Source organism: Amblyomma americanum, chromosome 2 (assembly GCF_052857255.1).
Source record: "Amblyomma americanum isolate KBUSLIRL-KWMA chromosome 2, ASM5285725v1, whole genome shotgun sequence".
Classification (NCBI taxonomy): domain Eukaryota; kingdom Metazoa; phylum Arthropoda; class Arachnida; order Ixodida; family Ixodidae; genus Amblyomma; species Amblyomma americanum.
In genome coordinates this window covers 44,150,453-44,175,324 of record NC_135498.1, presented here as the reverse complement: position 1 = coordinate 44,175,324, position 24,872 = coordinate 44,150,453, and the positions used below count along the sequence as shown (strand labels likewise).

The window sequence follows — 24,872 nt, the reverse complement described above, 5'->3', positions numbered from 1 at the left end:
TGAGGACGCTATAGTCGACCCCAGCTTTTATGCTTCTCTGGGAGGTTCGAGTTCTGAAGAGGAAAGCAGTGACGACGGTGGGCCGTCCACTTCTAATAAGAAAACGTTGGATGCATATCATATGTCATTATTTTCTGCAGCTCTGTAATCATTTTTTATAATAAATTCGCCCTGTAAATGCATATTATTCTTACTACTGTGACCCTCTTGCCACATGCCCATTAGCTCAGAAATGACCGGGTAGAGTTCCAGTGCAATATATTGGGCATCATGCTATACCGAAACGGCCGACAATAATGGAAAAGTATTATTCACTTTCTGTCCTTGTAATCTAAACATATTTATCTGAAAACCTCAAAGAAATTGGTGAACATAAATACACCCCGGAACTCGAGGATATTACATGCCCATTTTTTCAATTTTGAATAGGATATCATTACCTCACTTGTTCCTTGACCCACTCAGCTCTTTTCCAGTCTCCTATGGGGCAGAAACATGGAGGCTGACGAAAAGGGTTCAAGGACAGCGCAGCGAGCTATGGAAAGAAAAATGATAGGTGCAACGTTGAGAGACCGGAAGCGGGCAGAGCGGGTGAGGAATCAGATACGGGTTAATGACATCCTACTCAAAATCAAGGGCAAGAAATGGGCTTGAGCAGGGCATGTAATGCGAAGACAAGATAATTGATGGTCCTTAAGAGTAACGGACTGGATTCCAAGGGAAGGCAAGCGTAGCAGGGGCCGACAGAAAGTTAGGCGGGCGGGTGAGATTAAGAAGTTCGCGGGGATGAGTGGCTGCTGGTGACACAGGAAAGGGTTAAGTGGATAGATATGGGAGAGGCCTTTGTCCTGAATGTTAGACCTGTTATTTTCCTTTGAAGAGCTCGCTTCTAAATGGAGTTTTTAACTGGACTTTTCAATTGTAGATTCTTTTACTGGATCATGCCATATTCACATTTCGTGTACTTTTCATGGAAGCATACAACTGCCACCCCACCAGGATAAATGGACATGCAGCATGCAATGCTCGGTGCCCGAGGCAACAATGTCGGCAAGCTTGTGACTACAATATACCCATTTTGCCATACATGTTAACTGGTTCTGGATAGGCTAAGTAAAATGTTACCACCAGTAACTGGAAGCACAGTATGCCACAGTATGTCTTCGACAAAAAGCATTTCATGCTTTAAGCCTGGTTTCGCTGTTGGTGTGTAAATTTTTTGCTCCATGGCATTCTTTAGTACACGAGAGCATCAGCTCGCAAGCAAGCATTACTGAACATCTTCCCCACTGCCAGACTGAACCGGTGAAAATGTGCGTTACTTTCGACACTGGTGAATGAAAACCTTGGCTCACAGCTTTATGACAATATTTCTTACTTGCTGAGCAAATGACGCCATTGTGCTCAGTTATTTTTCAGAAGTGGGCAAGCCAAAGCACAAAAATGCTGGCTTCACATGAAATGAAAATTTTGCAAGGAAAACTGCTGTTGGTGTTGAGAAGGCAGTACGCTGAAATAAGCGGCCTGTGAAAACAAAAAAAAAAGCATTCACTGCGATTGTGATGAGGTTCTTTATTTTCATATTAAACACGAAAATGTTCAACAATGACAAAAAAGTTTGAAGGGAAAGGATGCATCCAGGCCTGCAAAGAACAGCACCTGTGTGCCTTGGGCAACATGCAACATGACACTTGTACAGTGCAATGCATTATGACGGGGTATTTATAGAAGCTGACGACGTACTCTGCTTGCGCAGTCTAGGCCATTGCGATAGCACAGCAGCTCTGTCAAGCTCGGGAAGATCGCAACAAGCCCAAAGAGAAATTTCACACTGGTGACTGTCCCATGGGCTTGGCTCCTCCCTAGTAATAAAAAGAAATGAACTTGGAACTGCATCATAACTGTCTGTGCATGCCACTCAATGCAATGCGCCCAGCAAAATGACACGCGCATGTTGTGCACATGTCACTTTGGTTGTGAGAAAACTGACGCCAACCAATATTTTAACTTTACCCAACATTTCGGGACCAACTCGGTCCCTTCTCCAGGGGTGACTAAAGTGTGCCAGCAGCAGCAGCGGGTTGCTGCCTTCGCTCTCCCTTTGTTAGCACGTGGCACAGTCCACAAACATACGCAGAGGGGAGCGTTCTTTAAGTCCCATTCATCGCCTCCTTTGTGAGCCAGATATGCCATGACTCCACATGTCACCTCTTGAACAGGTTTGGTACCACGACCGGATGTGCCATGACTCCACGTCGCCTCTTGAATGGGTTTGGTTCCACGGCCAAACCTGTTCAAGAGGCGACATGTGGAGTCATGGCACATCCGGCTCACAACGGAGGCGATGAATAGGACTCCAGGAACGCTCCCCTCCGCGTACGTTAGTGGACTGCGCCATGTGCTAACAAAGGGAGAGCGAAGGCAGCAACCCGCTGCTGCTGCTGGCACACTTTAGTCACCCCTGAAGAAGGGACCGAGTTGGTCCCGAAACGTTGGGTAAAGTTAAAAATATTGGTTGGCATCAGTTTTCTCTCAACTATCTCAAGAACCCAACCAGATGGACTTCCGTCGAAGATGTTTTCGTTCAAAACATGTCACTTTGCTGCCTAAGGATGCACATCATTATCGGCGAATGTGAACATTACAAAATAAAACAAAAAATCGTGTTCAACAATTCTTGCTGGCACCAGCAACATTAGTGCAGGTTGCCTGGCAACACAATGCATTCAATACACCATGTCATCACACTAATGTAACTTGCAAAATTGTTGTCAGACAGATCATACAGGCATTCTTCTCCATGTAGTCTCCTATGCACAAATGAAGTATATTCGCGACACATGTATAAGCGGTGGCGTCCTGCACCTAGTACGGTTATTCCTAAACTGGAGCCACAGTCCATTACTAAACGCTCATTGCTCTCACTGGATGCAGAATTCCACAAAAAAATTACGAGCTAAAATACGCCCATGAGCAAAGTTTGAGGCTCACCCTTCTGTTTAAAACTTAATTTGTGTGCGACTGTGCTTTTGATCCGCAATGGACCAAAAAAAAAAAAACGACAAAAGACTGAGTGCACTAATCAGCCCCTTTACAACCTGCTTCCTTCCTTCAAGTTCTCCCACATGAGGCCGCATGGTCGAAAACCTTTGGGATGCTTTTCTTTAAAGAGCACAATAAAAATTAAATGTGCCGAGGTCCCGTGACAAAATAACGACATCTGACACTACCACCATCACTTTTTTTTTTTCAGCTCTAGTTAGTTCCTTACCTCAACTGATGTCATCAGATGTTCATGATTTAATTCACATATCAAACAATAAGCAGTGTGTGCAGCATCATTGCATAAACTACGAACACAGTTCGAAACTGAAAGGAAGAGGACCCTACTTTTACTCTTAGATAAAAGGTGGTCGCCTTGACAAAAATACAGCGCCTACTGAAAACAGTAATAGTTGTGGTATTCGAGCAGTACCACAGGCTTCATCAGTAAGGCATTTAAGTTTTTATCCACTGCCTTGGGTTTCATACCAGCACTTGTCAATGACATGCAAAAAATCTGCATGAGAGTTTTTGACCCTTCTGACTAGTGGCTCATTGTATGCTTAGCACAACTGCTGATTCTGCAAGTGAGGCAATATAGCCAAAGGTGCTATTGGAATAACAGAACCAAGTTACTGAACTGCGACGCAGACAAAAGTCGAACACGTCACAAAGGAAGCAACAGTCGTTAAACACCTGCAGTGTTTATGTCATTCGCCTTCTTTGCTGCTTTTCCTGGCACTGGTCACAGATGACATTTCGGAAAGAATGTGGTTGCTTCTGAACAACGCAAACTTTTCATCGAGCTGCTGCTCTCCTCCAAAGCTTTCAAAGGGCAGTGACGACAACTTTCTGGACCATACCAGCATTTACTTCACCCCTCCCCTTCCTACCACACTTGAAACCAGCCGCAGTCTTTGCACTCCGACAAAAATAATCCACAGCATGCCCTCATTCCTTGCAAATCAAGGTGCCTCGTTAGACACCGAAATTCGCAGCGGATTCATACGTTCCGGTGCCGTTCTGCTCTGCCTCAGCTTCTCCAGCTTGGACCTCAGGTCTGTGCCTGCCATTCTAACTGTCGACAGCAGGCGGCGCGCATCTTCGTCACCGGCCTCGTCATCGTCATCGTCTCGCCGTCCGCGGCTGCTCCTTCTCGACCCGTGACCCGACCTCTCGTCAAATACAAAGTCGTGGCCGTAGGTACTGTCGCCGTAGCCGTCCTCGGCTGGGTCATAGTCGTCCCGCAAGCTAGGGTCGTCCAGGTCGACGTAACGTGACTGTCTGGGAAGTGGAAATCTGTCTCGATCATCGTCACCGTATTCATCATCATCTTCATGCTCGCGTCTCTTGCTAAACAGGTTGGCACGCCCTCCAGACAACCGGTCCCAGACGCTGCTGCCACTGACACTTGTGCTCAGGGAGCGGGTAAAGGTTTCCTCGTCCGACGTTGGTGAGTTGCCAGGAGTGGACCACGGAGTGGGAGGCGTAGGTGTTCCCAGGGCACCAGGCCTGCGCAGCACACGTATGAATGAAATAAGTTTTTTTTTTTTTCCTGAGTGGTACACCAACACTTCTGAGGTACAGCTTTTGTTAAAAGTGCACAGCTCATGGGGTTTCCTTTCGGGCTATGCTGTGCGGCATGTTATGCATCACCGTCCTTCTGAAACATTTAAGGTAAAAGGAACTACATCCTCACCCCTACAGCAGATAGGACCTCACAGATGCTACAGGAGCCCCAGTCCACGGTTTCGAAACAGACGCCTTTGGATCTTTACTATTGACAGAGGCTTTACATCATAAGTAAAAAAAAAGATTCAACATTGCACGAAAAGTTTTAAATACTTTCTAGAGCAATGGGACAAAGTTGTATTTTAACTATGCAGCAGGCTGCATGGTACAACAAGCAAGCTTTACAGTGTCACCATATGAATTGTCAACACAGTTTAAAATTTTAGCAACAGCTATGGAAAATATATCCAGCAGAATACCTGTAATGCAATGACGGATTATACAAATTTGTAAAATTCCCTTGCCAGAAGGCATTGTGAGCAACGTGCAGAATTTAAGATGTCTGAGCATTTGTGTTCGTTCTGGCAGGAGTTCAGTGCCTTCAGAGAGTGTTGTTACTTGAGAAATCTATCGTTTTACAACACATAAATCTGCATATTTTGAGTGATGTATAAAATTAGATGTAATGGTGCTGCACAATCACGGTGCCACGTTTCACAATTTCTGCAAAAACCACACTGTTTGAACATGGGTGCTGCCTTGTTCTTAATGGTCTCTGAAAATAATAAGAAAAGCAAGGAAATAGCACCACCATAACCACCTCGGCTATTGCGCTTGCCTCTCGCCTAGTTGGACTGATGCAGTGTTCCCGTTTTCTGAATGCCTCAGGAGTCTTCTTTGTATATGACATGTTCCAGGAGCGAAGAGCTAAGAGGCTATACTATATTAAGACACTTCTAAGGAAGATGACAAACCAATGCGGTGGTGGGTAAAAATGGTTGGTTAGTCACGTGTGAAGTTTGCGCTAACCCCCATCTGGGATTTTATTTTTCTAGCCACTGAGACCTTACTTCTTCTAAAATTTCATGTTCACCCTTGAAATTTCATGTTAGTGCTCTTGACAAAGGAGAGAATGCGTATTAGGAAGAGCGAGGAAGACCTTTCAGACAAAGGCCTGCATGACACACTAGTCATTTAAGTGCCCTGCAAGTGCACTTCGAGAACAGTGTTCGTACCTCGTTTTCCAATACTAACGGACTGTAGATTAATCATTATTTCTTGCTTTATAGAGCACATATGAGCACATATGAATTTTGTTTGCCTTGGATGACAAATATTTTTTGCAACCCCGTGGGACCCGTATAATCGAGATTCTACTGCACCTGTAGGGCCGATATCAAAAGAAGAGTCCCTCAATAAAAGCCCTCCCCTTATAGGACACTGGTTTCAACCCTGCTATGCACAACAGCTTTTCAGTATGCACCAAGTCTGCTCACAATACACCTGGCTCTCGAGATGGTCTCAGTGAAGTCTGCGGCTGACATGAGCCACAGCACATGCAAAAGCACCATCTTCCAGTTATGTACTGCCATTGTCATACAAAAGGGAAATGCCAGAAAATGAACTCATGAAAAATAATACTGCGGTACACCATTTATGACTTCTGTGTACACTAATATTTTGCCTTGACGACAATAGTACTGATACTGCTGTCTGCATATTTGTACGATGCCACAGTTCGATGCACGACACTCTTTCCTGTAGATCAACAACCCCATGGGACAGCTGGATGGCACCACAAAGCAAGCAGCCTCTAAAGCACAGCAGCCCATGCACATCTCGGAGGTAAATGATTTTCTGCTCTGAAACTGCACTATCCTTTGATCATGTACCGTCTTTGCCAAATGCAACCAGGCTCCATGGTTTTCTTCACTTGTATAGTGAAGCCCTTATGGCTTCCTTAAAGATCTAAACAGGCTGACAGGTGAGGACAAGGGTTCTCCTTACCATCCAGAGATTTAGAGCCTGGGGGATGGCATACCGTAAAAACACACCTATTATAGGAGTTTTTTTTTTCCAAACTTTAGCACGTCAAATTTCCACCTCGTATTATATGCGGATCCAAACAATTTTCAGTGAAAATCCGCAGTTCCGGTTTCATTATTATCGAGCACCATCACGCTTCCAGTGAGAGGAGGCACTATGTAGCGGTGGCGTAGGTCGGTAGTTTCGATTTCGACGCCATTTCATTATGTTGACCTGACATCGTGATGCCCAGAACAATCGCACATCGCATGACATCGGGACCACGAAAGCAGCACTCGGCTACTTTTAAAAGGAAAGTAATTGTAGCTGCCGAAAGCATCAGCAACGCGTCAAGCGCTGCTGCATGGTTTGTATGAGGTAGGGAGAGCCTGCAGTTACTGTCACCAGACATGGGCCTCTCCAGCCATGCATTCAGATTGCGAACGTTTGGACCAGAATTCCTGAGGAGCTCACCGATTGTTATTTCAGGAAATGCGGTATATCTAACGTGCTCGACAGTACCGAAGACGTGTTTCTATGGAAAGATATCTCTGACAAAGGCCTCTCGGAAAACAGCACACTCGGCAATGACACTCACTAAAGCTGCAACAGACACTTCCGAAGCGTGCGAGCCAGCGCGTCTACCGGAATCTGTCTGCACATAATCGCGGTGCAGGATGCGAGTGCGCATGAGCGCGGCGCCTCTGTACCTGCCGTTTGCGCTACACGCGCTGCACCGGCATACACAAATAATTGGGAAGCGTTCGGCTTCCGCGATTTCTACAGCGTCTTTGAGCGGACTGCCCTTCCTTACATTACATGAGGATGAAAACTTTTTTTTCCATTTTTGCTATCCCCAAATTACACCTCGTACTATATGTGGGTTTTTATGGTAAGTGCTCCACTATACGACTGAGAAGCAAGTCACGAAGCCTCGTTACTTTTGGCAAAGATGGTACGATGTAAAATCATTATCGATACATCAGAACGTACATAATACTAGAACGACAAAAATATGCAAAATCAGCTACTTGTCAAAGGTCATAATTACCATCATCAGCCTGACTATGTCCACTGCGTGATGAAAAGCTTCTCCCATTGATTTTCAGTCAACCCTGTCCTGTGCCAGCTATGGCCGCCCTATTCCCACAGATTTCCTAACCTAATCTGTCCACCTGACTCTCTGCTACCACCAGCTCTGTTTACCTTCTTTTTAAAGGGACTGACCACTGATCAAAACATGTAACGAGATTACAGCAGAAATGAAAAAAATCACGCCTTATATTGTAAGAATTGAGCACTGCAATATCAACATAAATGATGATTTATAATTTGACACTGAAAATCGCATAACAAGCCATCTTGCAGTGGAACTCGCCATTATCAGTGCAGCCCACCACGTGATCACATCTTGGTAAAATATTGATTTGTTCGAAGTGCACAGAGTTTTCTTCTTTCAGGAGTGTTTGTCATGTTTTGTTATAGTTTACACTGCCTTCATTGCATCCTTCGATGAAAAGCAATGCTTCCTTTGCATCGCTGACCATGTGCTTTTCGCTTTTGTTGCTAGATGGCGCCGCAGTGTTTTGAATTTCTTGGATGGAGCGGCAACCACGGTCCACTCAAACTTTCGTCGCAGAGGCGTACATCTCTGTGCCATAACAGCTTTGAGCATAGAAACTGAAATGGACACTGCTCTAGACTAAACATATTTTATTACTGTCTGGTGAGCGAGATTTATATTAGTTTTCGGTACAGCATATTTTCCGAAGTGCAATTGCCATCGCGCTTGACAAAAAAAAAGAAAACAGGTGCATGCACAGATTTAAAAATTCTCGGCAGAAGTCTTCGACAGTGTTTCCAACAAAACCATTGCGTTATCGAGCACCTTAGGCAGCAAGCTTTCCGTTCGGGCAAAAAAAATTGGGTGCTTAAAGTTCAGTGTTCGGCCCCTTTAAAGGACCATACATTCATTGAATGCATTCAGTAAAGACAGAGCTGCTCATACTAGGTGCTATGTGATTGCATAACAGAATTCAAATGTCTCACAGTGTGCCTGATGACAGCAAATTAAATGATGAGAGTGACACAGCACCACGTACCTCTTTCCACGTCGCTGCTTCTCTTCCTCTTCATCCGCATACATCCGCATGCGCATGCGCTTTACTGCACGCTGCCTGGCACCAAGCAGGGATCGATCTCTGTCACTGTCATCTGGAACATGCCGAGAATTGATTGAACATGGCGGTATTAACCACACAGCTTCAATGTGTATAAGCGCCAAGCTGCGTGCTCTTTCTTTGTTGAGACAGCAGACATTTGTAAACTCCGATCACCAAGTGGAAGCCCCTGTAGCCTGCAAATATTTTACAATTTCTTCTTCCACATAATTTTGGCTTCAGCAGCCCAGCAGTCGCTATGATGTGTAAGTGCACTTCTAATGATTCAGTCTAATGATTAGGGGAATGATCAGTCTAATGATTACGGGAAATCCACCAAGGTGGAGAAGATTTGTAATGAGGGAGCAATTACTCATTAGCACCCACCCAAGCACAGCCACAGAGCTACAAGCGAGAGCTTTACAGCTTTCACGGCAACTTCGTAGTTGCAGAAAAATTTGCACTTGCCCGGGGCTCCAACCCGGGACCACTGCCTCACCGGAGCAGTCGCTCTACCGACCGAGCTAACCGGCCCGGCTAACATATGGTAGGGCAACAGCGATTTGATCAACCCCTTGCAGTGGAAATGGCATTGGTCCAATGGCCAAAGCCTACAATATAATCACTCCTGAATGATTTTAATCCACTCCAACCACTATGCAACACTGCCCTAGCCCCAGAATGACGGAAAGTAAACAGACAGCTATTATAGCGCAGTTATAAGCCGGTGCATTCTACCCCACATAAAGCAAAACATGCCTCACATGGTCACTATCATCTACATATCCCTTGTCTACACTGATTACACATAAAAAATAAACAGGATAGTGAGCAAGAGAGAGAGAGAGAGAAAAAATGCACCTCCAGTATCCATGGACCTAGCACTTCCCAGGGCAAAGGACGCACTCTTTGCCTCTCGCATCCTGCGTTTCCGTGAGTTGCTGATGAGGCCTGTCATGCCTGAAAAAAAAAAAAAAAAGACAAATGCCACTGCTTTTTAATCTCAAAGTTCGATCGACCGATACACCTGCCAAATCACCTTCACAACCACCATCCACCATTAACTATAGGATCAGCAAAAGTGCTATACAACATGCAAATACACAAGGAAGTCCATGAGTGAAAAGACTCGGAGACCTCCTATTTATACCAAAACAAGCAACATAATATGTATAAGAATGAATAGAGACCAATTTATGGTGTTTTTAGCTGAGATGCACCGCCTCTGCACTGGTGAATGGGAGGTAACATCAAACATGACACGAGGATCAGGCTCCCGTGTGTCCCAGACTTATGTGTGAAGCATTCACAGTGTGCGATCGCATTTTTGTGCCATCCGTTCACTGTGGCCTCCAAGACTCTCAAAAATCTCTGAGGCTATCCTTCCAAGTGGACAATGTCGACGGCTATGGTCAGTGATTTGTACAAACAAGCACTTCAGTAGCGGGAACTTGTTAGAGCTACAGATTTTAATAGGCAAATGCAACGCACAAGACCGGGCTTGAACCAGACATTTGCAACAACCACTAGCAAAGCGGGGTTTATGCACGCACACACATGCTTATGATCTGATGAGATTCTGCTGGCATGGATTTATCAAGCACTACACCATGGCATTATGCTTACCAGCTGTGATGCATATGTTCTGAAGATTTAGCTACAAGAACTGCCAAAATTATTGGTTCACCATTCTCAATGTGATTTCAACTCGACACGCAGTTGTTTTATTAGTAAACTTTCACGTATGTAAACGTGGCCAGAAGGTGCAGTGCGATAAAGTACATGCCTACTGCTAGCTATGTGCCAGACATTTCCCAGCAGTCCGCTCCATGATCCAAAAGTAGGGTGGAAAATACTGACACAATTTCACACACCCTTTCTCACAGAAGAAGGCATATGGGTCACTGCAGTACATATGCTGTCAGCTTTATGTTGTCGGCTGGTTGGTGCATGAGTGCAGTGCAAATAAATGCAGCACAACTACTATCAGATCCAATGCCTCTTTTAAATACGCCAGCTTCGAATGCCTCATCTCTCTTTGCTCTTCGTCTCGGTTTCAGCCATTGCAAAAAGAAATTCCACTGTGCCATCAGTGTGGTCTGCTTGTGGCATCTGCTAGCGCACGTTGCATGGCGCAACTGTGCCGTGTTTGCTGTGCCACGCACTTGTGTCAGGTTCCTCCCAGCTGAACATAAGCCACCGCATGACTGGCAGCCCACCAGAAGTACAGCACCACAAGAGGGCGCACAAAACTGCATGAGTGCCTTCAGCCGAAGACACAATTGGATCGCAGATATATATTAAGTAAGGCAATATGTAAGCAAGTAAGTAAACAAATAAAAACAAATAAAAAAATAGAATAACCAATTTAACTGCATAAGCAAGTGACATTAGTATAAACAAGAGGACTGAACTGAGCAAACAATTCAGCAATCATGACTCAAAAAGAAGCATAGGCAGAAAATAAGTACAAGTTTGTCATTTGCCTAGAAGAGCTTTCAATACCGAGAGCACAGAGCTTGCAGAACAACAAACACAGTAGCGAACTTTTCATAATTAAGCCTTCTTTTTGGCTGCAGGTACTATTTATTGCGAAGCATACAGCTGTAGAGTGAAAAAGATAACCATTATTTAGAAGTGGTAACTGCAGATTTTTGAAAAGTTAAGGCATGAGATGTGCAGGACACATCGCAATGCAGCAATTGAAGGCACACACTACTCACCACCATAGTTTGGGTTCCCATACTTCTTGTAATATTCACTGTGCTTCTCTGCTCCGGGCATCTTTTTATCATCTGTTGACAGAAACAACGCATCTAAGCCTCGAAATAAGAAGAGACCATAAGCTGATTGGGTTGCTTTACTGCAAAATGCTAGCATGGCCGTGTGGTCAGTCAATGTTAAACAGTGGTAGCTCAACCATGTGTGGAACATTGATTACTCGTGCCACATACCTCCTTTAACACCTTTGAGTCCAAATTAATACCACCAGACATCTAGTCAGCGTCAAACGGCTTAACTTGGTGTTATTAGTTGAAATCTGAAGAAGCGTCCAAATTTCGAAGCCCTTTTATGTTGGATAATGTGAGGTTACACACGAAACCACGTGTAATAATGAAGCATGGACCCACTGTTACGCTAGTGCACCTCATGCAAAGTCCGAGAAAAATGAGAGAGAGTGAAAGCAAAAAGGAAAAAAAATCCCTGGGGAATTCTCGGGGGCAATCCTTCATAACAAATTAAATGACATATCAAAGAAGCATATCCCTTCATAAAGTTAAAATTCTCACAGCAAGCATTAATGGCCTGTGATAAATCACACCTTTAGTGTTGTTGCCCACAATCACTTTGATTCTAAAGGTATGACAGCTCCACAACTAAAAGTGGTCCTGGAACAACCCGACAACCTGTTCAACAAGCGATAATTTTTTATTTTCTTCCGATCTGTTCTCAGTGGCCCCTTAAAAACACTGGAATCCAACACGAACACTGAAGATCTGCATGAGTTAACCCAAAGCACGGAGTACCTGACATGGAATCATCACAAGTGGACTTTGTTGACTGCAAGGCACAGACGCATTTGGTGCTCACATTTGTTTGAAAAGCGCAGCAGCAGGATTGTGGCCTTTGGATGAGGCACAACGGCACGTCGCCACTCTCCAGGCGGCACGGGGACTCCAACTTCCGAGATATCCAACTCCTCACGCTCTGGAACTGGGCCCTTGGGGGCCGTGGTCCCAGATACGCCCGCGTCGTCGCCAAATTCGTCATCTGACATCACCACAACTTCCTCATTTCCATCTCCACCTGGGGATTGCCAAAAGCAGAGTATTAGAGCTTACAGGAAGAAGCTAAATGTGCGGGTTGCTGTCCACTTTTGCACACTGAAGTTGTATGCCTTAATTATACACCAATAAAAACAATGGCCCAGCTCTGATATTAGTACTGACCTAAAGCGCATAGAAAAGATGCTTTCAAGCACCATCCATATAACTCTAAAAAAAAAGAGTCCAGGGTGTTCAGACCACCTTCACTACTCGTTGGCAAGTTTACACACATTTCCTTTGTGAGGAAGCACTTTTTACATGACTTTTTTAAACAGTAATCACTTAATTTGCTACATTAGTGAGTGGTGCAGCCATAAGGTATGCAACCTTCTCACAATTTTTTCAGTACAAGAAAATTTCATTCTAGTCCGGGCTTTGAACAAAGCTGGGACCACTGACCGTTTGGGGCAGCGGGACTATTCTTAAACTACGAATATTCTGTGGAAGCTATGCATTTCTTTGCAGCTGCATGGCAGCACCCAGATGGATGCTCATGACTAATTACTCCCTTAAAACAAATCTGCTCCACCTTTGGGAATTTTCAAAAGTAGACTGAACTAATATGGCTTGCAATGTCATCAGTGACATCATCTAAAAAAGCCCGATCGGTGAGTTTCAGACAATATTTACTGCAACGGCAGTTGTCCATCTGGCATGGCTTAAACCTTTCGGGTGCTTTGTGCATAATTTGTAAACAACTTGTACACAATTGTGTAAAAAGCAAAAAGCCAAGTGAGTTCGCACATTATCAGGAAAAGCTAACTCACAGCTTTTTCTAATAATGTGCTGCACCTAGCAGTGATTTATGGTTTCAGGTTAATTTAGTATCCTTCATGTCACATATATTATGCTTTTTGATGTGCTATAGCGAAGATATTAAAAAATATTTCATGAACCAATAAGCGGGGTAGCATGCCATCCGCCATTTTTGTGCAGAATCCTTCAGGTGTTTTCTTGACAAGTCCTAGCATTTTGACCTTGCTTTCTCTATCAATTATGACACTTTGTACGAAATTTTGCATATCCCTGTAAACAATCAACTGGTCGTATTTTGCACTAGACAACTGAAAAATTATCTTTCTTAAAGCATGATTACTCATTCAGGCAGAAAAATATTCATTTTCATGGAAACAAAAAAAAAAAAGGCTCCTGAAATGGTTAATCGAATGTCTTTTAGCCAAGTAATTTGTAACATCCGCATTCATTATAATTAGGTTTGACTGCAAATTGCTTGAAAATACTCCACAATGCTTTGGTTTTGTAAGAAACCATTTCGGAAGATGTTTTGGATGATATAGAGCCAGTGTGAAGACATCCACAGCTTTCGCAATCAGATTTTGCCTATTATGAAGCATCAATCCACGGTCGCTACCCTGATATCTACCTAGCCAGAAGTTGATTCTGTTTTTGGGGGCAGATGGAAGTAAATTTTGCCCATATGATGTCAAGACACTACAGAACCGAGATATATCATTCATGACATCACTGCAATGCATAAACCAGCTCCATTAACGAAAAAACAGACAAATCGCAGAAAACGAAGCCTACGGGCAGGCAAGTGTCCACGTTTCGTGCTGAGGTTGTGCAGTTTCTTCGTCAGAATCAAATTCCAACGATGCAATATCATCATCAGACAGCTGCCTGAAGCACCGAAAAAATCTGCTGCAGATGCAGTAAAATCGTGTGAAGCAGGATTTTTTCCGAGCGCGCCGCCTCTGTGGCTCACGCCGTCCCGCGAGCGCACTACGTCAGAACCTCAACTTCAAAGGCACTTCGAAAATTGCTGCCTATGCACAAGAAATGAAAGTAGAGTGTCTAAACAACAAAGTACATAGATAGCGCAACAAGCCCTCGGCATCCCCAATAGCACTGAAATAGCACTTCGAATTAGTCAAACACCGGTGATAGATGCATAGTGGCGTGGCAACGAAAGAGTTAAGCTGCTACTGTACCATAAAAATCTCTCACTGTCATCACCATCGATCTCTTCCTAAGCGCATTCCTTACCCCTCTTCTGACGAATGGCCTCGAAGTGGTGTATGGCAGCTCAGCGGTCTATGGCAGTACAACTACACACAAAATAAACCAAGCAGAATAGCAGAGTCTATCAGTGGACAAACTGACCACCTGTGCAACCTTTGGGTATAAGTGTAAAATACTCGGGCGATTCAGAAAGCAATGCCTCCAAGCCCACTACTTTGCCAATAGTACTGCAAAAATTTTGATATCTTTATCATTAATGCATTGATGTTTAAAACACCGGGCTGTAATTGAATTTCTGACCGTGGAAGTTTGTGTGCCCACCAACATTCATCGCCGCCTGACTGCAGTTTACAGGGATGCTTGTGTTGATGTCAGCACTGTGTGAATGTGGGCAACGACTGCGAAAGACCAAGATCCAGTCGCATCAAATCTCCAGGATCAGCACCGAAGTGGACGGGCCGCAACGGCCTCTGATGATGATAGTCAACATCAGGTGGACGAGTTGATTCGGGACAATCGGGGCAATAGCAGGGTCAAGCAACACGAGATCGCAACACTCGCCATTTCCGTTGGTTCAGTGAACCACATCATTAAGGACCTCCTGCATCACAAGAAGATCTGCGCTCGTTGGGTACTGCGGCAACTGACGACTGACATGAAAGAGTCAAGGAAGAGAAGCTGTCAGCAGCTGCTTCTGTGAAATGAACATGAAGGTGATGACTTTCTTCGCAGAACTGTTACTGGCGACGAGTCGTGGACACACCATTATGATCTGGAAACGAAGCATCATCGATGCAGTACCGGCACACGTCCTCTCCTGTGCCGAAAAAATTCAAAGTTGTCCCATCTGCTGACAAAGTTTTGTTGACTCTCTACTAGGACTGGGACGGTGTCGTGCATGCTGAATTTCTGTGACATGGTGAACCAATAAACTCAGACCACTACGTTGACGCCTTAAAGCGACTGCGGGCCAGATTGCAAAGCACTCGCAAAGATAAGCGTAAGCAGGCAATTCTGCACGATGACAATGCTCGTCCGCACACAAGCCAGTAGCCACAAAAGTCGGGAAGCACTGCAGCGCCTGAGGTTCACGGACATTCTGCATCATCCTGCCTATAGTCCGGATCTTGCACCCTGCTACTTTTGGCTCTTATCCAAGCTTAAGGATCACTTTAAGGTCCAAAGCTACAGTTATGACGTGGAGGTGGAAGCGGCAGTTCGTCAATGGTGTCACCGGCAGCTACCACAATACTTCGCCGATAGCATGAAAACCTTGTTTTGCGTTGGCGGAAGTGTGTTGCTTGTAATGGAGACTATGTTTAAAAATGATGCCACTATTTGTAGCTAACATCGCAAGCTTTCCACTGATACCTGTATCAGCGCTATCTGTCAAACGCAAATAAAGTTATCACCTTGGAGCCATTACTTTCTGAATTGCCTCGTACAAGCTCAAGGAGGCTACTGACATAGGTTACAGGGTTTCTTTACCTATCCCCAATAATGATTTACCTCTTGGTACTATTGGTTATTCTCCCAGCTTTTACCTCCAGCTTGTCATGCCGATGCTCATGTTTCAATACTCAAGGTTTAATGGACCCACGACAACTTCTCCAGGTAACTCACTTGCCCCTTTCACTCTGAATCCTAGCTGAAAGCTCCAGAAGCCACACAACACGACACATGGGCTATGAGGGATGCCACAGTGGAGGGCATTGGATTAATTTAGACCACGTGAAATTTTTTAAAGGGACCAACCAGTGACCAAAACATGTCATGAGATTATGGAGGAAATGGAAAGATCATACCTCATATTGTAAGAATTGAACACAGCAATATCAAAGAAAGTACATAGTAGTAGTAAGTGGTTTTATTAAAATAATAATAAAAAGGAAGGAAAAGATTTTTGCTAGACCCGGCGTCTGCCATCGATACTGAAGCACCTGAGCTGGGGCAGCAGAAATAAAGGATAGCAGGCAGAATGGGGAAATGAAATGAAAGAAGTGAGGGGACAGGAAGAAAGGATGGGTGGAGAGGTAACATACACAAAAACTATTTACATAATAATAAATATGTACAGGTTGCGTGCGTGATATGTTCACGAAAAAGGAATAAAATCAAAGAAAAGAGAATTTATCATTTTAATTTGGCATTGAAAATCGTATAAAACGCCATCTCACGGTGAAAGCCACCACTATTAGTGTAGCCTACCACATGACCACATCTCGGTAAAATATCACTTATTTGTTTGTACACTGCAAAACAAATGATGGACACTGTTTCTTCTTTCAGGAGTGTTCATCGTGTTTTATTACTGTTTATGCTCTCTCCATTACGTCCTTTGATAAAAAGCAACGCTCCTTAATTAATAGCGTAAAATGTTTCAGAAGCAAAGTTACTCACCAACGGCCAATTCTTGACGGACAACGCTTCCACTGGTTGTTGCCTGTTCGGGCCGGTTCAGTGGAGACACACAACTTGGCGGAGGCTTGGCCTCTCCTGTGGGGGAGTTGCTCCCTTCTCCCCTGACCTTGGGCTTGACCAGAAGCGGTCGGCTCAGCTCTTGCAAGGCACGAGCGGCATCTTGGTTTCGCTGCCACACAACGTTGCCTGAACACAGTGACAACAATATGACAAGTGGACCACTGTGACCGCATGTCGCAAGTGGCAGCATGCTACAATGGTATGACAAGTGGACAAATGACATGAAGGCCCGAGAGAAGGAGCTCTTTAGTGAAAAATCAGGGGTTTTACTCAGCATTTTTAGGCACCCAGATTGTTACTCTGTGTAGCACACGGAGACTGGGGTGACAAGATGGAAGGAGACCAGAGCAAAAAAAATGGTCAAAAGAAAAGAACAAAACAAATAACAATAAACTGCGACCTTGAAAATCGGTTCCAAACATTTCAAGTGTTGACACAAAAAGAGCTCAAAGTTTTTTTAGAAGGATAAATGTCTTAAAAGCTACAAACCAGTGCAACAATTTCTGATGAAAAAAAAATAAGGCTTCGTTCAGAACTGTATAACCTACAAAGAAAAATAGCTTCCTACTGAAGCTGCACACAGAGCCTATAAGAAAGTTCACAAAGCCCGGAAACAGTAGCTGAACATTCTCGTGGCAGTCAAGAATCAAGTGGTTCACTGCCATCAGCTTCTCTGCGATGCGTCGATGTTTTGAAGTCATGCGATCACATTTGGCCAAAGGACGCAAGCGACACATGGGAACAAATATACAATTCTGACTGGTGTTGCATGCACAGTAAATATAGTGATGACATGCCCAGTGTGAAACCTTGAGGGTGTCGGCCATACAGCCTTTGCTTTGAAAGGGTACTGAGAGTTGATATCGGTTGATTACTACATTGTAATGTCAAAGAGGCTACTTTAACTGGAAAAATATCTTTTATATGCTGGCCACCATAAAATTAAATACATGTATTACCGCCACTGCTGTTTTTATACTGCAGTGGCATAGGTGAATTTCTTCTTTTGGTGCAGCTCTGAGGATAAGCCACACAATGGCATTCACCTTCATCGAGTGAACATAAAGTTCTTTTCAGTCCTAAAATCACGAGCTTAAACTGAGTGCCAGGAAAGGAAACGTTCTATATTTAAATAGTGCTTTCCCAGCAACAATAACTCTCTTTTGGTGCCGAAGGAACATCAACATTGCCAGAAAGAATCACATGGTCGATTTTTACCACCACCAGTTATATTTGATGTGTTTAAAACCTTGAAATGTGTCATTAACAGTAGATACCGTGAAAAGCTCACAACATCTTTCAAGGCAACACCTGCCAGCTAAGTGGTGGCCGAAGAGGAGTTAACGGTCACAGAACTCACAAGCGTAGTCGTTGATCCAGTCAATGGAACTAGGGTCGTATCCTTTGAAGTACTCCAGCACATCCTCTGTTCCCATGTCAGTCACGCCTCTGACATGCACAGCGTTCAGTCTTGTTCCTGAAATAGATAGAAAAACATATCTGCATTTTCCTAACTATGCAGCATAATAAAAAAAAGCTACAGCCACCATCTTTTAAGAACACTGGCCCATCTAAGTGTTGACATATGTGCCAGCACAAACTGTACTCGAAAAGTGCTTCTCAGCACAGTAAAGGCATGTTGACAAATATAGATATAAAAAAGTAAATAAAGTGTCAAAGCTTCCACCATTCCTCACCATGGTGATCAAAAGGAAGTTAAAATGAGAGTTCTGTCTATTTGTGATCAACTAAATGTTATACAAAAAGAATGCAAACAGGGTGGTGTGAAAGAAAACTAAAGTTTTATGACCCTGTCACAAATTTATGCCTACCCTCAGCAACTTCAGGCAAGGCTCCTCTTGTTCAAAAGAAATAAAAAAAAATTCAGTATTCCAGGCCTGTACAAATCATCATGTATAAGAATCGGAAAGGTGCGAATCTGCACATGTACCTAACACATTATCCTTAAATGAACGCAGCCAGGAATTCAGTTCCCTGATAATATGAACACTATTACACTGTTATGCCAATCTTGTACAGTGTGCAACACTGAAGAAATCAGTTCGGGCTTGCATAGGACATTAAAGTTTAATGTGATCACTTCTACTGTAAACAGGCTAAGTTCATTCAATGTACAGAGAAGTTGATGCAGACAGAAAGTGCACCTTGAAGTAGCCACAAAATTCAGCAGTACAAATCATTTCGTACCTCCTGGCCGTCTAGGATCGACACCTAGGCTCCGGTAGACCTCAGCAAACTGGACCATGTAGGCTTCAGGGTCGTCGCCGTCATCCGCTGCCATTTCCTGACACAATACATAACAAAACCAGCTTTCTATCATACATCAACATGAAGTGCCTAATGGAATCACAAATGACATGACCAGCAGTGAGTTTCAATTCACAACCACTCGCATAGTACACCAAAGCTAAGATTTAACAACCTTCACTGAAGCTGCAAGTCAGAACTTGCTAAGAATTCCAAAGGACTAGAAAAATTTGCTGCTTCTTAAATCCCCAGTTATGCCTTGTGAATACAAACATTAGTCCACACACGCTAATTTGTCTAAAGCACAGAGCTCCTCAGTTGTTGATATCTGCATGATGTAGCACGGAAACCCAAAGACAAACCAGCAGAGCAAATTTCAGCGCCGCTATCATCGGAAGAAGCCTTCATTAATACATTAAGCTCATATTTTTAAACTGTCCATTTTTTTTTTTGCGAATCTGTAAACACACTCTAATTATCGCATAATCTCCCTGAGCATAACAGTGGAATGTAGAGCGAAATTAATATTGCAATATATTACAAAATCGGACACATGGTTTTCATTGTTCCTACAACCTCATTGTCTGCCCCAGTAGTATAGCGCGAACAAAACGCCGGACAAGAACACACGTTGCGCAGCGCAATGCTGTGAGGAGTCCGCGCTGTTTTACAAGTTTCGAAAGACTAACTAGCCCAACAAGCTAGTTATAGCCCAACAAGCTAGCGATACGTCTGTGAATTTATACAAATCGGAGATGGCATATCTTGAACAGTTCTGTTGATAGTGGTGTATGTGATCTGGTGTCTGCACGCGATGGGGGTTTTTTCCTTATATTTGCTGCGCTACCGGTGAATAAAGTTAGATGAAGTTTAGCGCTAGTCCTGTGTGCCTCTATTCTTGTGTTCGTCTTGGTCGCGCTACAGTCCTTTTGTTACAGTATGTACCATCTAGCCCAACAAAAAGTTCTTCTAAAAGCTTCAATACTGACCTCCGATGCGCAATGCTTCTTACCAAGGAGAGAGATGAACTCCATTTACTTACCACCGTCACCTCACGCATCGTGCCCAGAACTAAAGCGCGCATTAATCACGTCGGAGTGCCCGATATCACGGCAATAATTCTGGCATTTACTTTCTCACAAAGCAATCAAAACGTCATACCCCGCGCGAATAAGGCGTCCGAAAACGTCGTCTCCAAACGAAAGCAGCATAGGAACCGCATAACGTTATTAGAAAACATCAAGGAAGTTGTTTCATTTTTTGATCAACGTAGCGAAAAAAGCGAAACCACGCACACTGAAATTTATATTCATGAGGTGTTCGCGAGCGAAATGAGACGGAAGTGGAAGAAACGCAATGCCTCACTACCTCGCATATGGCACAGCGCATCTCTGGCACCGATCCCTCAGGCCATAGTAGACGAAAGCTGAGCCGCGCTCTTGAATCGAAACTGCGGTTCGTTCCCGACGTGTCAGGAAAGATCGGACTACACCATCAATAAGTTGTTAACGCGAATTAAAACTGCGATACAGTAACACTCACGTCCGAACTCTTGCGCGCGCGGTCGGCGACTCGAGCGGGCACAACGACCGGCTGCGGCGGCTCCGTGATGTCGGCGCCTTTCTCCACTTTGCTGCTCTCGTCCAAGTCCATGCAGTCATCGTTGTCGGCTTCCAAGGTGTTGCTGTCGACAGCAACCTTTAGGTTGGGCAGTTCGCGTTCCAGAAGGAAATCGGCCATCGTTGTTTTTTCCTCTCCTTTCTCCTCGAACGTGTCGATCCGATCCCGAAGAGACGGAACCCCCGTGAGACGACGACGGCAACGGAGGAGGTGGGGGATTAGGCCGTGCTGGGAAAAAACACCGGGCTTGCTCTCGAGTACGACCGCAACATTGCCGCCATCGCTTACCGGCGATAAAAGAGGGACTGCTGCGTGACTGCCTAGACCATGTGATCCCGGCGAGCGACAGGAAAATTAACGCTCCGTCGAGCGGGAAGGTTAGATTCGCACCACGCGAAGACTCCGCAGAGCGCACGCAAAAACAATCAACAGTCGCCAACTTGATTTCTCGATGTCGCTGGTGCTTGAGAGCATTCGGAAGAGGGAAATGAAAAATGCTTTTCGCTTGTGCTTGAGGCCAGCTCCTATTTTTGTTCCTCTCTTTACCGTAAATCAACTGCAGCCTATTTTTTATTAGTGACTTATTTGCTGAGAGTTAGTTCCACAGACTGACCATTCTGGCGCTTTGTACAAAGAGAGGAGGGAAGGATTATGTGCGCTCTCTCACTTTCTTTCTCGATTTCGCTGTGCCCTCCCCCCCTCAGTACTTTGTTCAGACCGCCAGCGCCGGTAACGTTTTTGTAGCACTGTAAGAAGTTGCCCTTCGCGAAATTCACAATGCCAACCCTTACAATTAACACGAACATCCCCGCAAGCAAGATTCCAAATGACTTCCTGAAGACTACTGCGAACGTCGTGGCTGACTCTTTGGGAAAGCCGCTTTCGGTAATGGGTGGCACCTAACGCCGCTGTCTATGCTGACTCCAACCGCTTTCTCTGTAAATTCCATTGCGCTGTGCTAGAGTCGTGTGCTTTCTTTCATTTGTGCATTTGTGGAGATCGTACATTGAGCCTGTGCTACATATCTATGTTCAAAATAACGGGGCTTGTGCTGAAAAAAAGTTTTAAGATAACGGCGCGTATGAGGCACCAATGCCTGCAAAAAATGCTAGCCTCCGTCACCTCCGTGGAGTAAGAGCCCTAAATATGCGGCAGAACGTGTGGTAACTCGTAAATGTGCTGTGGTGTGAGGCTTTGCTCTGCTGGAGTGTATCCACCTAGAGAAGGCACTGATCCACCAGTTATCACTAGGCGCGATCTTGTAGGGCTGCTTTTCGCGGGTTGCTAGGCACTTGAGCTTTCGCGAATCGTCTCTGCGTCTTTTGCTTTTTTTTAAATGTCGCGCTGTTAAGTGCATGAGTGCGATTTCCGTACAGAGCAAGCATACTTTCTCAACGCTGCAAACTTTTTGCATCATTCCCTGTCTACGGAGACTGTGCTTAAAAGTTTCGAGGTAGAAAACAAAAGACTACGTAACCGTTGATAAAGTAATTGTTTCTATTCTGTCGTTTGCTCACTTAAGTTTTATTTCCTTTATAGTATGTTGTGGTCCACATCAACGCCGATCAGCTGTTGTCATTCGGAGGCACTGATGACCCATGCGCTATTGCAAATCTGTACAGCATCGGCTGTCTGAGTCCAAAGGAGAACAAAAAGCATTCAGCTGTTCTTTTTGAACACATTGAAAAGACCCTGGGCATCAAGGAAAACAGGTTTGTGCGAAGCGGAAGTGCAATGTTTTTGCACACTTGCTTCACTAGTTTTATTTGTATCTCAAATTTGTTGTCATGTTGACTGCATCAATTTCTTTGATGCTCGTTTCCACAAGTCACTAAAATGTCTGCTTCTTTATATGGACTCACAGCGATCATTTGTAGTCATGAGTTATTCATTAAAAAAGACAGTGCTCAGCAGTTAAAAATAAAATGTCAGACTATTCAAAGCGCATACACAGTAGTTATATAATGAAGTGCCATGTGCTGTGTGACTGGCGAGAGATGGCCAACAGAATGTAAGACAGCAGAAAACTGCAACATTCTGCAGAAACTGAAAAACTGCAGAATGCTGAGAGACAGGTGGCTCAAACAAGTGACTATGTGCACTGTCACATGTCAGATTTGTCCTTGCCAAATTTCCTCAACATTGTCAGAATTTTATATTTTATGTCATACAAAGTATTTATGGGAGCTTGTTGCTGTTACTTACCTGGAAACTATGCTTAGTGCTAGCCAGAATGCGATAAAAAATTTTGTTACTTTTTGGGTGCAATTTGTATGCAAAAGGGGCAATAAGTACTTTTTGTTTTTGTACAGTTACACATAGAATAGACAGTAAGCTTTCAGCTGGGAATAAAGAATGCTGCTTGCTTAACACACAAATTCTGGACATGAAATTCTGAGTTTGTGGGTTTGGATCCCACCGGCAGTATGTGGTTGTTTTTTCTTGTGCTTGCTAATCAGTTATCTTTTCAAAAATTAAATACCATAGTAATCTCCCCATTGATGAACACCACAAATTATTTTTTAAAAGAAAGGAAAAAACATCCCCTGTGCTCCTTGGTTTTGGTGACTGTTGACTTCCATCATGTACATGAATTAAGACTAATGGTGGAAATGACAGATTTTAATACACTGTGACCTATAAGTTGTAGTATAGCTTCTGTTTCAGGTTTGAAATGTTCCACAATGCTGTCATCCCCATGAATATATTTCATGTGTGAAAAAGAGGTGACATCAGAAGAAAGATCGAAGCAGGACCAGCACAAGCTTTCTTGCCAAGCATTAAAAACAAAATTACCTTGAGGTCACATGACACCACAGTACTAAACATTGCAATTCTGGACTTAAGAAGTAAAAAGTTCCTATAAACTTCAGTGGCACAGTTCTCCAGGGCATAGAAAGTTGTAATGGATGTGTTTATCACAGTAACATTGTGCCGACGAAGTAGAGGTCTTCCTTCGTTAAATTCCCTGCATTTTCACATTAATCTGCTGTCACAGGCTGCTGGCAAGTGAGAAAATAGCATTGTTTTTCAAGGCACTTTTGAATAATTGATGTTGCTGCTTATATTTTATTTACAGGATGTACATCAATTACTTCGACATGCCAGCAAGTGATGTTGGCTACAACGGAAAAACTTTTGCTGGCTGAGGAGGCCTCTGCATAATTAAACTGCGGAACAGGCCTACATATTTTCAAGCTGAATTAAGTTGAATGTATATTTTCAAGTTGAATAGATGAACTTTGTGTCACTGACCAATATAGTGCAGATAAAATGTTCAAAGCATCACCTACTTATGGTAGCTTGCGCTGAAAGGACAAAGCTGCAGCGGAATTATTCAGAAATATTTTGCCGAACAGTACATTTTCTACCAAAACAAAACAGTGCACTGCATGCATGACCGAAGCTTCGTGATTTCTGTAACTGGTGGATAAAAGAGCGTCCCCGGGATTGAAAAAAATGACTGGCTTTTGGGGAAACGAGGTGGCGCAGTATCTGTCCCACATCTCTGCGGACACCTGAACCGCGCCGTTAGGGAAGGGATGAAGGAGGGACAGAGAAGAAAGGAATGGGGGTGGGGGGGGGGGGGAATAATTTCGACGACCTGGGGATCTTTAATGTGCACTGACATCGCACAACACACGGGCACCTTCGCGTTTCGCCTCCATCGAAACGCGGTCGGGTCCGAACCCGGGCACACCGGATCAGTAGCCGAGCGCGATAAACACAGCCACCGCGGCGGATCCCCGAGATTGTTTGGTTTTTGGGGAAAAGAAATGGCGCAGTATCTGTCTCACATATGGGCGGACACCTGAACCGCGCCGTAAGGGAAGGGATAAAGGAGAGAGTGAAGGAAGAAAGGTGCCGTAGTGGAGGGCTCCGGAATAATTTTGACCACCTGGGGATCTTTAACGTGCACTGACATCGCATAGCACGTTTCGCTTCTATCGAAACG

At 44.2% G+C, this 24,872-nt stretch overlaps 2 protein-coding genes across 6 annotated transcripts; one reads left to right on the top strand and one right to left on the bottom strand.

The window, feature by feature from the left end:
• Positions 1 to 1,557: 1,557 nt before the first annotated feature.
• Positions 1,558 to 21,364, bottom strand: LOC144121116 (uncharacterized). 5 transcript variants are annotated; one of them, XM_077654071.1, is made up of 11 exons: positions 21,206 to 21,364; positions 20,840 to 21,145; positions 19,238 to 19,334; positions 18,390 to 18,506; positions 16,949 to 17,155; positions 12,330 to 12,545; positions 11,462 to 11,533; positions 9,600 to 9,698; positions 8,682 to 8,793; positions 2,443 to 4,554; positions 1,558 to 2,084 (listed from the first exon to the last, which is right to left on the bottom strand). In XM_077654071.1, exons 2-10 carry the CDS (start codon positions 21,035 to 21,037, stop codon positions 4,008 to 4,010), a joined length of 1,665 nt encoding a protein of 554 aa, XP_077510197.1. In that variant the 5' UTR covers positions 21,038 to 21,145; positions 21,206 to 21,364; the 3' UTR covers positions 1,558 to 2,084; positions 2,443 to 4,007. The 5 variants fall into 5 exon arrangements, with proteins under 5 accessions (XP_077510197.1, XP_077510198.1, XP_077510200.1 ...); XM_077654072.1 differs by having other exon boundaries at positions 1,558 to 1,985; positions 2,538 to 4,554; positions 21,206 to 21,357; XM_077654074.1 differs by lacking the exon at positions 11,462 to 11,533 and having other exon boundaries at positions 21,206 to 21,347.
• Positions 21,365 to 21,593: 229 nt separating this feature from the next.
• LOC144121117 (macrophage migration inhibitory factor homolog) lies at positions 21,594 to 24,149 on the top strand. Its single transcript, XM_077654076.1, has 3 exons — positions 21,594 to 21,802; positions 22,457 to 22,629; positions 23,997 to 24,149. Exons 1-3 carry the CDS (start codon positions 21,695 to 21,697, stop codon positions 24,064 to 24,066), a joined length of 351 nt encoding a protein of 116 aa, XP_077510202.1. The 5' UTR covers positions 21,594 to 21,694; the 3' UTR covers positions 24,067 to 24,149.
• Positions 24,150 to 24,872: the final 723 nt, after the last annotated feature.

Bases quoted from the DNA above. Each gene is read 5' to 3' on its own strand.
- LOC144121116 (XM_077654071.1), bottom strand. From the start codon at position 21,037: ATGGCCGATTTCCTTCTGGAACGCGAACTGCCCAACCTAAAGGTTGCT. The intron at 8,794-9,599 runs GTGCATTTTTTC...GGCATGTTCCAG, and splicing joins TAGGTCCATGGATACTGGAG to ATGACAGTGACAGAGATCGA. The intron at 4,555-8,681 runs GTACGTGGTGCT...TGTGCTGCGCAG, and splicing joins AAGCAGCGACGTGGAAAGAG to GCCTGGTGCCCTGGGAACAC.
- LOC144121117 (XM_077654076.1), top strand. From the start codon at position 21,695: ATGCCAACCCTTACAATTAACACGAACATCCCCGCAAGCAAGATTCCA. The intron at 21,803-22,456 runs GTAATGGGTGGC...TTTCCTTTATAG, and splicing joins CTTTGGGAAAGCCGCTTTCG to TATGTTGTGGTCCACATCAA. The intron at 22,630-23,996 runs GTTTGTGCGAAG...TTTTATTTACAG, and splicing joins CTGGGCATCAAGGAAAACAG to GATGTACATCAATTACTTCG.